Here is a 14,901-nt window from a genome sequence, read left to right on the forward strand (position 1 = left end):
ATAATTTATGTTGGAAAATCAATAAAAAATTTATAAAAAAAATAATAGCTTTGTTGTTTGGTTGTAAATTGCTCTGGGTTGCCTTGGGGAAAATCAGCGACTAACAAATTCAATAAATAATAATGATAGTGGCAATCAGGGCAGACTCAGGATACCATTTCAAATGTGGCACATAGCAGCTACAGCAGTTCTCGAAAACTTACAAATGAATCTTTCTTTAAATGACTTGACTCTAGAGGTGTTGGGACAAGACACTTCAGGGGAAAAGGCTTTTTTTAACAAGTCAATTTATTTCTAAATGGAGCAAAGCAGCTTTAGCAACCTCGCCTCTTTTCACATCACAATCTAAAAATATTTCCCATGGAATCTGAATACAGTTAGGGCGCTGCATGTGTGCACAGCTCAATCAGGCAAATTGCTAGGCGCAAGGAAGCCTTTATTGAGGCCAGCAAACCCATTATAATATACCTCAGTTATTGCATAAATGTTACACCATGCTGCCAGCCTTTCAAGTTAGGATTTCATATGTTTAATAGCTGTGCTGGTGGCAATTCCATATTAGATGTCCCATTAGAAACACACAGATTAAGATAAAATGTTAAGGTTAGAAGAATGTTATACAACGTGTGTCCTGCTTAGCATCATAGCCAACTTGCGTTCACACTTGAGCACCATTATGTGCCTTTAGTTGCATTTTAAAAACAAAAACAAAACACTGGGGTGTTTTTTCATTGAAAGCTACTCTTTACTGATGTCCGCAATGGCTAATAATTTCATTATGGTCATAGGCTATATAAAAAAGTTAAGTACCCAGTTTAATTCCTCAAGATGATACCAGCCACAACAGTTTAAGACAGGAGAGGATTCAGTTGACTAGCCCGGCCAGTAGAAGTTCTGTGCAAGGAGTTCCATTTGTGCAATAAGGTTTCCTCTCCACAACTGGGTTGGGAGAACCCACACAACAGCTTGCGGGGGGAGAAGAACGGATATCTCTTCATATGGGAACCTGGAATGGAATTCCATTCCCAGTATTTGGAGGGAACCGTACTGGCAGATGAGGTAGGGGGCAAGTATCATTTTATAGAAGAAATGTTACCTCAATAGAGATACAACGTATCACTATTCAGCATCAGATAGCAAGCTAAATTAGTATTTTTTAGTATATATAATATGCAGAAGAGAGAGCAAACCTCAATCTCTACAAATATTTTTATGTATCTTTTCAGGGATGCTCCCAAACATTATTTCAATACATTATGGATATTTTCCAGTCAATTTGAGCACTCATGAACTCTTAATTAGGCAAAAGGTGTGAAACCTATAACCCCCATATCTATCACTTTTGAGTATTAATTATTTTCAGGGTGTGTGTTTTTAAAACACAATTAAGATGCTTCTTCAGTGAGAACTACTCATTGCTAATGCAGTAATTTATTTAATTGAACCCTTTCAGATAATACTGACCACCCCTTCTGGCCCATCAGTCATAACAGCAAGGAAGATCCTTCATGTACAGATGCAGTATATCTCTTATTATCGGGTACTGAGGCAAACAAAAGTGAAAGGCCATTAAACATAACTGGTCTGTTTGTAGGCTAAATAGCCTAAAAATCAGCCAGAGGACTTCATTTACCTGAAAATTAGGATGAAAGACACAGCAGTCGACGGAACTATAATGTCCCCCAAGCATAGCCATTCGATTTCCTGAGTAAATTGTATAAATAGCAATAGTGCTACCGTATGGCACAAATGCAAATTCCGGGCTGCAGCCATGCGAGACTGTAAATTTGAGTCCTTTTCTACTTTCATTGCACACCTTCCCGTAATTCACCTGTTAAGATGTAAAGATACAAGATTTTAAAGCTAACTCCTGATGTCACAATGCAGGTATACGATGATCATTCATTACATTTACAAACTGTAGCTCACTTCCTGTCATTATACTGTTGAATGCATACTCACACACCTGTCACATTTTATAGTTTCAGATTTGACGTTGATGGCTCAGGGTTATCTTGTAACTTGATAGCATCAGAACAAAACGTGAGATCAAAAGGGAAAGCAGCTAGCCAGCAGGAGTAGACTCTCTTTCCTGAAGACTATTTACCTGGTCTTGAACAGACCGTAATATATATGCAGTATATTCCCAGAAAGGCAACCAAACCATTAACCAGCTGGACTAGACTAACCTGTGTTTACTAAGCTGGTGCACGTGTATTTTGATCACAAAGACATGGCAGAGTCCTTCAGTCCATGCATTCTTACAGAAAAGGATATGTACCTTGGTTCTCCAACGGAATCTGTTCCAGAAGTCCGTTCGACTTCCGAAAACATTCAAAAACCAAGGCGCGGCTTCCAATTGGCTGCAGGAGCTTCCTGCACTCAAATCGGAAGCCGCGTTGGATGTTCGGCTTCCCGAAAACGTTCACAAACCTTACTTACTTCCAGGTTTGCGGTGTTTGGGAGCCAAAATGTTCGAGTCACAAGGCATACGAGAACCAAGTCACAACTGAATCCGGCTCTCTCTAGTGTGATGGCCAGATTATAAAATTCTCTGTTATGCATAATATCGCCTGGGTGGCATACTGTATGAGCCCTATTGTGCATGAAGGGAGCACACAGTGCCCTATCCCAAATGTCCTGGGTGTGCCAGCTCAGTCCCTTCATTCCTCACCACTGAGCTTTTGGTGCCCTTGGAACACAACCAGGTTGATATAGAAGCAGACTCTACCTGGGGCCCGAACCACTTAGGGCAGGCACGTCCAACAGGTAGATCATGATTTACCGGTAGATCACTGGACGTCTGTGGTAGATCACTGGCTCCCCCCAAAGAAGCCCAAGGACTTTGGCTCCCCTAAAAAAAGTTAAACATTGTAGCCCTGCAGCCCATAAAAAGAAGCTCAACAACTCTGACCTGAACCCACTGCCAGTTTTTAACTCTGTGAGTAGATCACAGTCTCTTGGGAGTTGGCCACCCCTGACTTAGGGCTTTAAAAGTAAGAACGGGTTCTCTGAATTGGACTTGGACATGGTCAGGCAGCCAGATAAATTCTTTTAAAGACTAGAAAATTTTTAACTTGTCTCAGAATCTGACCAGCTTGTTAACCATAGCTTTTGGATCATCTTCAAAGTCAACTGTCTTGTCCAGGTCTTAGACAAGGGACACAAGGGAAAGCACAGCTGGCCACAATGTCATAGTAACTAGTGAGTTAGGCAGCTGTGTGAAGATGAGAAGGTTAAGTACTATCCATTTAATTTATGGAAGCATCACTGCAACGGAAATAAAGGCGCATCAAATACATTGCGTGTCAGGAGCTAAATCCCAGCGGAGGTAATCTGTTGAAAAATTATAACCCAATAACTGAATCCAAGGGGCAATATTATTGTAGAAACTTACTTTTCAGTTCTACTTGAGCAGTGAAGCTTTGTGTGGCTGCAGGGAAGAGCAACCAGAAACCTAGATTAGTCTCCAAGCCAGAGGCCTGGAGGAAATGACAGAGGTTGGGAGGGTGGCCTGGCCCTGGAAAAACCTTCTGTTCATTCTTTCAGCTGAAACAAGTTACTCACTTGTGAAAATTATTTCTGCTTCTTAAATTAAAAGTAAGCCAGAGTGAGAAAAAAGGGAAGATGATTCATGAAACTAGCAGAGATCCACTTACTGTATTGGTGATGTGCAATAAAGTTGATATAGGCTGAAAAACTTAACCTGACATTACAACTAACAGCAAGTTTTGTTTGCCCAAGGGAGAAGAAAAATAAAAGCAAGAATAACTCCTCTTGCTTTCAGCAGATTGTCTTTCCTAGTTGGAATTATACATGTAGTTTCCAGTGGCTTACTGTACAGTATGGTAGGGAACTGGAAAACAGACAACATGAAAGGCATGCACGGAGATATCACCTGGAATAATGCAATAAACTTTTGTTTCAAAGAGAAAGATAACAAGAATATATGGTGAATTACAGAAGAAAAAGTCCACTGTCTCTTTGCAAAGTACTTTATATGCAGCTTTTCACAGGAAGAGTTCAAGTGAATAGTGATGAATTAAATTTGTAGATCTTGTAACATGCAGTGGAAGGCGATTACCCTTCTGGAAGATTCAGGATTCAAGAATATAATTGCTCCCTCAAATACCTTTGATTATGGGATCACAGCAACAAATGTTGAAAATATGACACACAAAGTTTCAGAAGCAGCCACCCATTTGTACAACATAAGCATGGATTAAATAAATTGTAGATTCATTTCAATGAGTTGGATGGTGCAATCAGAAATATTTTCAGGAGTAGCTCGCTGCTGTATCATCATTTAGAGAGAACATCTGTTCTTTGCTGGAGGCCAAATTGTTTGGAAAACTACTGTCATGCCATGCAGCAAGACCTCTGATGACACCAACAAATCAGGACAGGAAAGCCAAACGAAATCGTTACTTGCCACACACCTGATGTCAATTATAGGGGAGGTGAGTGTGGCTTGCTCAAAACAGCCTGGCAGGCCAAATGAAGACACCCGTGACACAGAGGTTTCCTTCCACTGCTCAATGACTTTGGCTTCAAATGTCACAGAACATCCTTGAAGAAAATGCAGACCAAAATCCAGATAAACACTACTACTATGTTTGTACATGCTAGCTCACTGGAGCTATACACATTGTTGTACATACAACTGCTACAGGGAAAATCAACCTACAACTCAGGCATCAAGATTTTGACATACTGTTGTATGCCATTTACTGTAACTCAGATCAGACCACAAAATATTTATGGCCATTTCTTCTGGTTTTCATGACACTTGCCAGAGTCGTTTACATGCAACTAAAGGAAGGTATGTTTAAAGATTTGTTTGTAGTTATTTTCTTCTAAGGAGACAAGATGGACTTTTAATTTTTAAGAGCTGATTGCAGCAATGGGGCCTTGAGTTTAAAAAAGGTAATATATTCATTTTCTTTAACCAGAATTAATCCAGAATATATGTGAATTCAACAGTACTTAGTCTGTGTTTGGTTGTCAGTTTGTTAATGCTGTTGATAATGTTCTGTGGAATATGACTGTTGTAATGCTTTGTGAATTTTATAATGTGACTTTTCTTGTGGCTGTGCTGTTTAGCCTATTTTTTAAGTTGCTTTGTAAATAGTGTTTTATAGACGGTGTTTGTTTTACTGATGTTCTGTAATTGTTTTACTGATTATTTGTTAATTATTTTATATGATTTGTATTGTAATTGTTTTTTTAAATTATTTTTATTCCCCCCCAAATTATTAAAAATCGAAACAAATTACTTTAATACAATTTCTTAAACTCAGGTTTCTCATTTCCTTTACAATCATATGTCCAAGATATTCCCCTTTCACTGCTTCCTTTCTTATTTAGTCTCCAGTTGACATTCTTCACTTGTCATTAAGCCATTCTTCCAGCTGTCCGCTTTTTCACCTTACAAACAGCAACCTCAGTTACATCTTACATATTTATAATCCATTTCACGTGTGTAGTCTTTATCTTCATTTCATTCCAGACCTGGCGTGTTAAAAGAGTTCAGTTCCTTCTCTTGTTGTTCCATTCTTTGCAGTGTTGGTCTGAGTGGTATAAGGTTACATTCCAATCCATGCCGCTGTTATCGAACTAACATGAGAACCACAGCCATAGATAACTCGCGGAGTGAACTTTTCAGACTTCCGCCATTAAATTTCCCTTTGCAATTCTTTTTTGGCACACAACACACAGCAAAATATTTTCTCAGCTTCAGCCACTCTTCAACAACTGTCCAGCTGTGGGTCATATCCCCTTTTCCTCACTGCATTTATCCAACAACACCCCCATCCAGAAGTGGTCGTAAATAAAGTCCATTCACCCTTGGTCGAGGGGGCGTGGAGCATAGCAAAACCTTATTAAATTCCTTGTAAAGCATAAATCAGAAGCCCCCCCCCTTCAAAGTGACAAGCAGAGTAGCAACTGCACACGCCTCTTCGTTGTGTAGAGGACAGGAGAGAAAAAGACCATGAGAAAACCATAAGAAAGCACAAAGCACCTTGTCCTTCCCATTTCCTTTCACAGCTGTTGTAGAGATTCTCAAGCTTCAGAAAAGCTTTCAAATACCTTCACAAAACCAGTCCCAGTTCTTTTGGCAGCTGATCGATTTGGATATGATGCTTTGGAAGTGCCTCGTGATGAATACCAATTATCCAGATTAAGGAAGAACTTTCCCCAAATTATGCTGGTAATGGAGGGTCGTCCATGGCAGGGGCACACTCCCTGATCTCCCTGCAGGATGCAGTGAACTCCCCAGACCCCACTGGAGAGCATCAAGAGTATTTATGCCTCATTTCCTCCCTTTTCCCAGCCTGAACTTCTTCCCAACCCCGGGAGGACTGCGAAGAACAATCCCCATTGATCGTGGGCATGGCTGGAAACCGATTTGTGTTGTAATTGCGATGTTCTGCTATGTTATTATTTATTGTATGTAAGCCACTTTGTGACTCATGTGAGTGAAAAGCGACACAGAAATAAAATAAAATAAATGAAAATACAAAATTTGTGGAAATGTACTTTAAATACACTGACATGGAACCTGAGCTGCTCTTCCATTTCACAAGGCAGAGTGATTTCTCATTCCTTTTGCAGATCCCTGCAGCATTTTTCAAAGCTTCCCCATTGTCTTACAACCCTCAAGAGCATATTTTCAAAGGTACAGGAAGCTGAAGAGGGAAGATGGTGGCATGGCCTACCATGAATGTGTGCAGTTCACAGAAGGGAAGTTAGAATTCAAGCCATGTGAGAGCATAAGAAGAGCTTGATGAGTCAGGTCAATGGCCCATCTAGACCAGCATCTTATTCTCACCATGACCAACCATATGCCTATGGGAAGCTCAAAATCAGGACCTGAAAACAACAGCACTTTCTCCTATTGTGATTCCCAGCAATGGGTATTCAGGGGCATACTGCCTGTGATAGTGGCAGTAAAATATATAAGGCATGTTCTGCTGGGTGTGTCCAGGTTCCCATACTCTGCTGCCTTCCAGGGATGGGAAACAGCAGGTAGATTGAAAGTTTGCTACAACTCAGTGTAGCAGTTTATGAAAATCAATAGCCTGATGGTAAGGATGGATGGGGGAAAAACAGAATTTTGTCCATTGTGGAGTGCCCAGCCCTCTGCTGTTCAACAAGTGGCTCTTACAGAGTTTATTTTTAATACTTGACTGAAAGGACAAACAAATTAAGTTATTAAGAAGTTAATTCTACCATTACAACATCTGTGGCAGCCAAGTCTGAGGCAGTGGAGATTACAGCATCATTCTAGAGATCAAGCTGCAAGATAAATATTTCCAAGTGACCTGAAAAAGTCTCATAACATGGGTTGCACAGTGTGCAAGTGAACAAGGTTATGTTTCCTGGGTACTGTGTGTATATGTGAAATTGCGTATAGTGGGGGACGCCATCTAAAAAGCCTATAAACATCCTCTAAACCTCTGGAAACCCTTGAAAAACCCTTTTACAAACCAACAGCACTTACCAGGCTGACTTGAATCCCCCAAACTCCTCTAGAATCACTTCCAGCAAACCTCCTTTCTCAAACTCCAACTCTCCATAGGTCCCAAAGGTTGGTGCAACAACTCATAGGATGTAGTTGAAAAAGCTCCTAGAATTGCTAGCTGTTTTCCCCACCCTTTTTGCACAGTTCATGCAGTTTTTGTGCCTTTTTGTGGCCCATTTATGGTGTATAAATGGTCGTGAGTGAGTTGAACATGCATAATAGGGGAGTCACATACATTACATTCCTCAATATCAGGACCAACTTGTTTAGTCATAGGTTATAATGAAAACAAAACTGTACGCAGTCTAAGTTGCCCCCCCCCAAACCCCCCAACAACTTCCTCAACTTACTAATGTGTTCTCTCCACTGGAACTGTTCCAGAGTCTCATGCGGTCATCTGTACCAAATGTCAGAAGGTGAAGTCCATCATTTGTGAAGCACAAGCCATTAACTCTTCCATTATGGGCAGTATTTTCTGTTAAGAAAATATGAACAACACCGGGTACTACAGAGTTTGATACAGCGAAATGTAAAACTCATCACAGCAAAATATTTGTAATTACGGTGTTTGGAAGGGAAATGGTGCAACAATGTATTCTATCATGTGACAATGCTTGTCGCCAAGGGTGAAACCAAATGCTTAAGTGTTGAAATGTTTAAGAACTTGATATACATGTAAATGCGGGTCCTGCTATCAGAACACACGTTATCTGCAAGTTCACTTATCTGAACATAAAGAATTATGCCCAAATATCGCTAAGTGAATGGTTGATTCATATATTTGAATAGCCAGAGTTTGCCCACTTCCTTGTTTGTGCTTTTCTGGTCGGCAGCAACTATTTTCGGGTAGAAACCATGCGGGGGGGGGATGGAGATCGGACAAATCAGGAAGCAAGAGTGATCAGACAAATCAGTTTTCCCTTTGTCTCTCTTCTGCTGGTTGGCTGCAGCCATTTCAAGAAGAAACCATGGAGGGAATGGGGCGGGGAGAGACTGGACAAATAATGGATTAGAAATATTCTCATATGGACTACTGGGGAAATGAATGGTGGTTTGGCTATCTGTCTGCTAGCTCCTGTTGACAGAAGATAATTATGTGGTAACTGATAATAAACAGATAGTCCGACTATTCATCACTCTGGAGTTAAGGGTGATCTGGAAGTTTACCTCAAACGCTTGGCTTGAGGCCATTTTCCTGCTGTCTGTGTCTGGAAGCTTGGACGGGAGTTAGAATGAACTGGCAAGCTATTCTGCCCAAATATCACACAATCAAACCCTCTCTTAAAAATACTTCTGGGACAAGAAAAACTGTAACAAGAGATCCCTACATCAGCTGATTAAAATCTATGATCTAAAAATCTGCAAGTTCTACCTTCTGCCATTAAGAAAAACAAAAAGGGAAATTGATTGTTAAAGTGTCTAAGGCAGAGTGAAAAGCCAGATCTATGGTTGACAATAAAGATTAAACAGGGGAATCCCTGTGTGAAAAATATTTAACCCCTTTTCTGTTTCCTACCACTAACGAATTGAAAAAACTGAAGTAAAGTGGCCATTACTAGCCATGGGAAAGAATTTTCTATAAGACATGTTGCAGCTGTGACTTTAAAGTGGGAATGTTAAAGTAGACTGAGTTGCTAATAATATCCAGAACATCAAAAGCATTCAGTATGGTAAAGGTACTTTTCTATCTTGCAGTGACTGTTGGTATTATTCAATAGATGATGGCTGAACAATTAAAAATGATCAGATCAGCGTTTGATGAAGAAAATGAACCAGAGAGATATGAAATGGAAAATGGAAATGGGGAATACTCAAAGGCTTCAGACCAAATTGATGAAAAATTAGCAAGACTGGATCATGAAATAGTTAAATTGAAGAAAGCAGATGGTGATGCTTCAATGGAAATGACTTCCCTACAAGGATTTGGAGAAGGAGAAGCTAAAATCACAAATGTTTAGGTGGAGAATTTTCTGGATATGTTATTGATCAAGTTGCGGGGGGGGGGGGAAGCTTTGGGAAAACTTTAGTCCTGGTCTTTGGGAAAACTTTAGTCCTGGTCACAGCTCAGGGGCAGATGAAGGGGAAAGTTGGGAAATAATGGGAGAGAAGAAGGAGGTAGAAGAAGCACCAGGGGGGCCACAGCTGACAGACACAGTGTCTTTCGAAAGCATTCTAGACTCCCCCTCTCCCAGAACCCAGTGAGCCTTGAAAGCAGGAGAGCAAAGAGCTCAAAAACAGAGGGCACTTCTCAGCACCCGTAAGAGAGATGTTGAGCTTGACGAATGAGTAAGTGGAAGAGAAGGGGGGGGGGGAGGTGTTGAAGATTCACTCAGGACAACACCATTATCCAAGAGGCTGGGTTTTGTAGCCTCTCTCTGTAAATACTGAATAAACCGCAGATGGTAAGAACATTCTTTGTCTGTGTATGTTCCTGGGCAACCGGCCGTGGAAGTTGCTGGCAGCAGCTTGACAGATGTGTACTATCAGATTTCAGAGTACTATATCTGGAAAAAGACTGGGGGCGGACCCAAAATGGAAGGTCTTAGAGGAGGAGATCGGGATACTATTGTAAACACAACAGGAAATGGAATTTGAGCATATGGAACTGGACATGAACTAAAGGTTATATACTAAGAAAAAAATTATGGAATATGTGATCACATACTCCACAGTGGAGGGACTTCAAAATGGACACGGATAGAATAATTTACCATCACTCAAAATGGAATAAAATGATGGAAATTAATGGAGGTAAAGTCAAAAGAAAAAAATATGGTTGACATATTTTATTATTATTATTATTATTAATAATAATAATAATAAATAATATAATATAATATAAATAATATAATATAAATAATATAATATAATATAATAATAATTAGGAAACCCATCTTGGACTTTTCATGGGAAAAAGAAATGAGTGATTCTGAGACAACTTGAACAAAATATATATTGTTTAACAGAAAGTGGAGAAGATGGGTGTTAGCATGGGCTGAATGTTGTAAATAATTTTTTCTTTTTTTATGTAACTGGCAGATAAGTTTTCTTTTTGTATCTTTTCCTAATGTTTCTTCTTCTTTTGCCTTTATTTTATTTCTCTTTCTTTCTTTTTCTTCTTTCTTTGGAGTCCTCTATCTGGGGCCTTTATTAAAGTCCAGAGATTGTATGCTGATGGGGGTGGCAGATGGTGGATGGAGGGCCCTTGGTGGGAGGCAGGGAAATGTTGGCCTCCTAAAGTGAGAGGCTGGGAGGAGAAAGGAAAGATCCCAGGTGAGAGCTGGGGGGAGCTATGGTCCTCTGTGTGTGGTAAGGGCTAAGAATTACTTTTAAGAGAGGACTCCATATTCTACCTATTTGATTTGTATTTTTGTAGCTGCTATTTTATTGTATAATAGATTTTTTTAGATAAAAATGTCATTGGGGGAAAAAAGTTCCCATATGAAATATTGTAATGGAAATAATCTAACAAACGATTTCCTGGGCATTGGCTTTGGAAAATGAGACCTGTGTGTACTGCATATGTATACTGATTACCTGCTTCAGAAGATGCTTTTGACTTTTCACCATTATGTTGATCAAGAGTAATCAGACAAGCAGATGCTCTCCTTACATCCCACAATTTCACTCTGCTGTCAGCACTAAAAGAAGAACAACACCTTGTATTGATTTATGGACAAGATTCATGGTTTCTATCCAACCCTACCTCACTCTGTCATAAAGGCAGTGATGTCCTTAGGTTGGATTAGAAATTTTCTGTTAACATTAGTATGGTTATGTGCAAGTTCTTGTTAATATGTACACAATATCTGGTCTTCCCTATCCTGTTATTTTTAATACAGCGAGTTACCGTTTTCCAAGTGAAAAGTTTCTGACTATTTCATGCGCTTTAGAAAAAGGTAAACCAAGGAACGGCTTATTTCTACAAATTCCTCTGTATTTCATTATTGGCCTATTCTGTCAATGAATTATATTCATTCTGAATGGAAAAACAAATGCAGTGTAGTTAAAAAAAAATCTTGCTTTGGAAAGTACAAATTTAACAATTGCTACTCATAAGAGTACCTTATTAAAAATATACATTTACTTCAGCTTTGGACCTTAGCCCTCAAGGAAGCTTACAAAATTTTAAATGGTAGCCATAAAAATGAAACAATTGTTATCAAAACCCAGAAAGTCATATTCCCAAAACCTTCATAAAACAAGTAAAACATATCAACAATAATAAACAAATTCTATTACTTGCCACTAAAATGTCTAAATAGTTTTTTTCACCTGGCACCTAAAAAACCATCAGGGATGGCACCAGATGGTTAACTTAACAGGCTTTTTGTTTGTTTCTAAGCATTACGACATTCTTTCTGTTGATGTACATGTTAAACATGTTATTTATGGCACATATGGACTATCTGCAGCCTTGGGTCCATATAAAGCCCTTGGGACTCGCCTTTATGTCCTGCTGAATTTGGCCCCATCGCCACCAATTTCTCCGCACTGCAGAAAACCTCCCCCTGCCAAAAAAGGCTGCTACTCCATTCCTAGTGTGCTCTGTGGTCTGGGTAGATGCTGGAGTGTTTTTAAGGATGCGGCTCAGAGGAAGAAACAGAGTGTGCCAGGTATAGTGTCTACTCAGTATTCCACCTGGCATCCCTTATTGTTGGGCATCACAACTTGACAGCTGGGCTTGACAGATGTCTTTGGCTGGCTCTTCTGTTTCCCATTGAGATGGCACAAAGGTACGTCACAGGGCACAGAGGGAAACTGGCTGGGGGAGATCCAAAAAATGATATCACCATGACAAGAAACAGAAGAGCTGGTAGGAAAAGCTGAAGAGGCAGGAGAAATAGCATAGACCTTGGGGCTCACAAAAGAATGCAAACTGGCTAGCAGAAGAGACAGAGAGACAGAGTCTCTGTGTGAGAGAGACAAAGGAAGAGGGAAGGGATGTCCCCACCCACTTTTGGTTTTGACTGTACCTTCCTCTAGTATGTGTCCCCCAACTATTTTGCCTTTAGGGAATGTGGACCTTGACTCTGCAAAGCTCACCCTTCCCTGATTTAATAATTCTATCCTTGTTTTCAGCCACATTGAGCTGTTTGGCATAAAAGCGGGGTATAAACGTGTTAAATACATTATTATTGACCTTACCCCCAAAGGCGCACTCCTCCATTGTCTCCCAAGATAGACGGATGCTAACATCTATTATTATTATTACAAATAAATCAATGCCTAGTCAAACAAACAAGCTAGCTTTTCATTTAGCTAAGCATTCTGTGAGTCCTCCACTGCAGCTGCCATCACAAGTGAAAACTGAGAACTGACCTCCTCCTCCTGGTCATCAGAACATCACTTGTCCAAAATAACTAGGTCAGAGTCTGAAAGGGTTGAGATTAAATTGTGGCTGGTTTACTTCTGTTCAGGTATAAAGACTGTAATTAGTCTCTGTTGGTGATTTGTGTAGGCTTTTCCACTTACACGTGAAGTGACTGAGTTCAGGTAACTACCATTACGAAATGTTTTATTTGAGCAATAGCACTATCTGCCAGCCTCTCCTCAAGCCTGCTTTCCCCCTTTTCCCAAGCAAGCAAACAGTCAATCAATCAATCAATCAATCAAACAAGCTTGTATTTTTTCCCCTTGTTGGCAGGCAAAGATAAGCAGTTATGTTAAGAGGTGGTAAAACACTGAAAAGTTTGAAAGGCTTTTAAAAAAAAATCCTTAGAATAAAGTTTAAAACCTGTATAGATAAACCCCAGGAATGCCACAGAGACGGCTGCTGAACTCCCTGTGAGACTGATTTATGATTCTTGGCTCCTTGGAGAATAAAACAACACTGAAAAGGTCCTTGTCCTCAAGAAATCAGATATCTGCTGAGCCGGCAACGGCATTATCACATAAAAATAAAAAAGAAACAAACCCCAATTAAACAATTAAAACAGACTGTGGAGCTCAGTCCAGAATGATCTTTCTTGATGCCATCTTGGCCGGAAGTCCATGTGAAGAGATGGTTCCCATCTGCCTCGAAAGAGGCAGAGGTGCAGCTGCTCATAAAGAAACTGGATCTGAACTACTACTACTAATAATAATTTATTATTTATACCCCGCCCATCTGGCAGGGTTTCCCCAGCCACTCTCAGTGGCTCTCAACAAAATATTAAGAATACAATAAAATATCAGACATTAAAAACTTCCCTAAACAGGGCTGCCTTCAGATGTCTTCTAAAAGTCAGATAGTTGTTTCCTGATGGGAGGGCGTTCTACAGGGCAGGCGCTACTACTGAGAAGGCCCTCTGCCTGGTTCCCTGCAACCTCACCTCTTGCAGCGAGGGAACCACCAGAAGGCCCTCGGAGCTGGACCTCATAATCCGGGCTGAACAATGTGGGTGGAGATGCTCCTTTAGGTATACAGGGCCGAGGCCATTTAGGGCTTTAAAGGTCAGCACCAACACTTTGAATTGTGCTCGGAAATATACTGGGAGCCAATGTAGGTCTTTCAGGACCGGAGTTATGTGAGCTCGGTGGCCACTCCTTGGACTGGCACAACTATTAACCAGTCACAAACACCTCCTTTTGGGGAAAGGTGGTGGAGAGAGTTTTGGTGGGGCAGCTGCAAGCATCCTTGGATGACATGGATTATTAATTCCATTCCGATCTAGGTTCTGACCTGCCCATGGGACTGAGTTGCCCTTGGATGCCCTGATGACTTTTGCAGAGCGTTTGTTCCTGCTTCTCGATCTTTCTTAGGCTTTTGATACTATGGACCATGGTACCCTCCTGGACCAGCTCCTGGGAATGGGAACTGACACTGTGTTACAGTAGTTCCAGTCCTACTGCCAAGACCAAGTCCAGAGAGTAGCACTTGTGGAATGCCTTTCACTCTGCCTGGCAGTTACAAAACGGAGTAACGCAGGGCACTATCTTAGCTCCAAGACTATTTAATAGCCATATGAAGCTGCTGACAGTGGTCATTAGGAGTTCTGGGACAAGCTGACATTAGTATGCTGATGATGTTCAGCTCTCTTTCTCCATAACATCTGTCTGGGCAGTGGTAAGATGGATGAGGTAAAAGCTGAGCTTGAATCCTAGCAAGATGGAGACACTGTGGGTAAGTAGTTCCCATGTCTGAGAAATTGGTCAACTCTGGATGGGGTTGCACTCCCTGTAACAGAGCTGGTTTGCAGTCTAGGAATGCTTCTGCATCCAGCTTTGTCACTGCAGGCCCAACTGCAACTGGTACCACACCTACAACTGCTCCTGGACTGGGAGAACTTGACCACAGAAGTTCATCTCCACTTTTTTCCAAAACAAAAAGAATTGGGGACATGTGAATAAATGAACCAGGAACTTTACAATTTCTCCAACACATCACTGATACA

The 14,901-nt window shown here is 40.6% G+C and overlaps 1 protein-coding gene across 8 annotated transcripts in view; it reads right to left on the reverse strand.

The window, feature by feature from the left end:
• ERCC8 (ERCC excision repair 8, CSA ubiquitin ligase complex subunit) overlaps positions 1 to 14,901 on the reverse strand; it is a 39,777-nt gene that overhangs the window by 6,893 nt on the left and 17,983 nt on the right. For 6 of the 8 annotated variants that reach the window (XM_053408121.1, XM_053408120.1, XM_053408125.1 and 3 more), the window contains 3 exons: positions 11,063 to 11,166; positions 7,876 to 8,000; positions 1,634 to 1,831 (listed from right to left, as the gene is read on the reverse strand). In XM_053408121.1, the coding sequence (XP_053264096.1) occupies positions 1,634 to 1,831; positions 7,876 to 8,000; positions 11,063 to 11,166 (427 nt within the window). Of the gene's footprint in view, positions 1 to 1,464; positions 1,544 to 1,633; positions 1,832 to 7,875; positions 8,001 to 11,062; positions 11,167 to 14,901 lie in introns of all 8 variants that reach the window. The other 2 variants (XM_053408124.1, XM_053408122.1) reach the window with 1 other exon arrangement.

This window comes from Podarcis raffonei, chromosome 11, assembly GCF_027172205.1.
Source record: "Podarcis raffonei isolate rPodRaf1 chromosome 11, rPodRaf1.pri, whole genome shotgun sequence".
Lineage (NCBI taxonomy): Eukaryota > Metazoa > Chordata > Lepidosauria > Squamata > Lacertidae > Podarcis > Podarcis raffonei.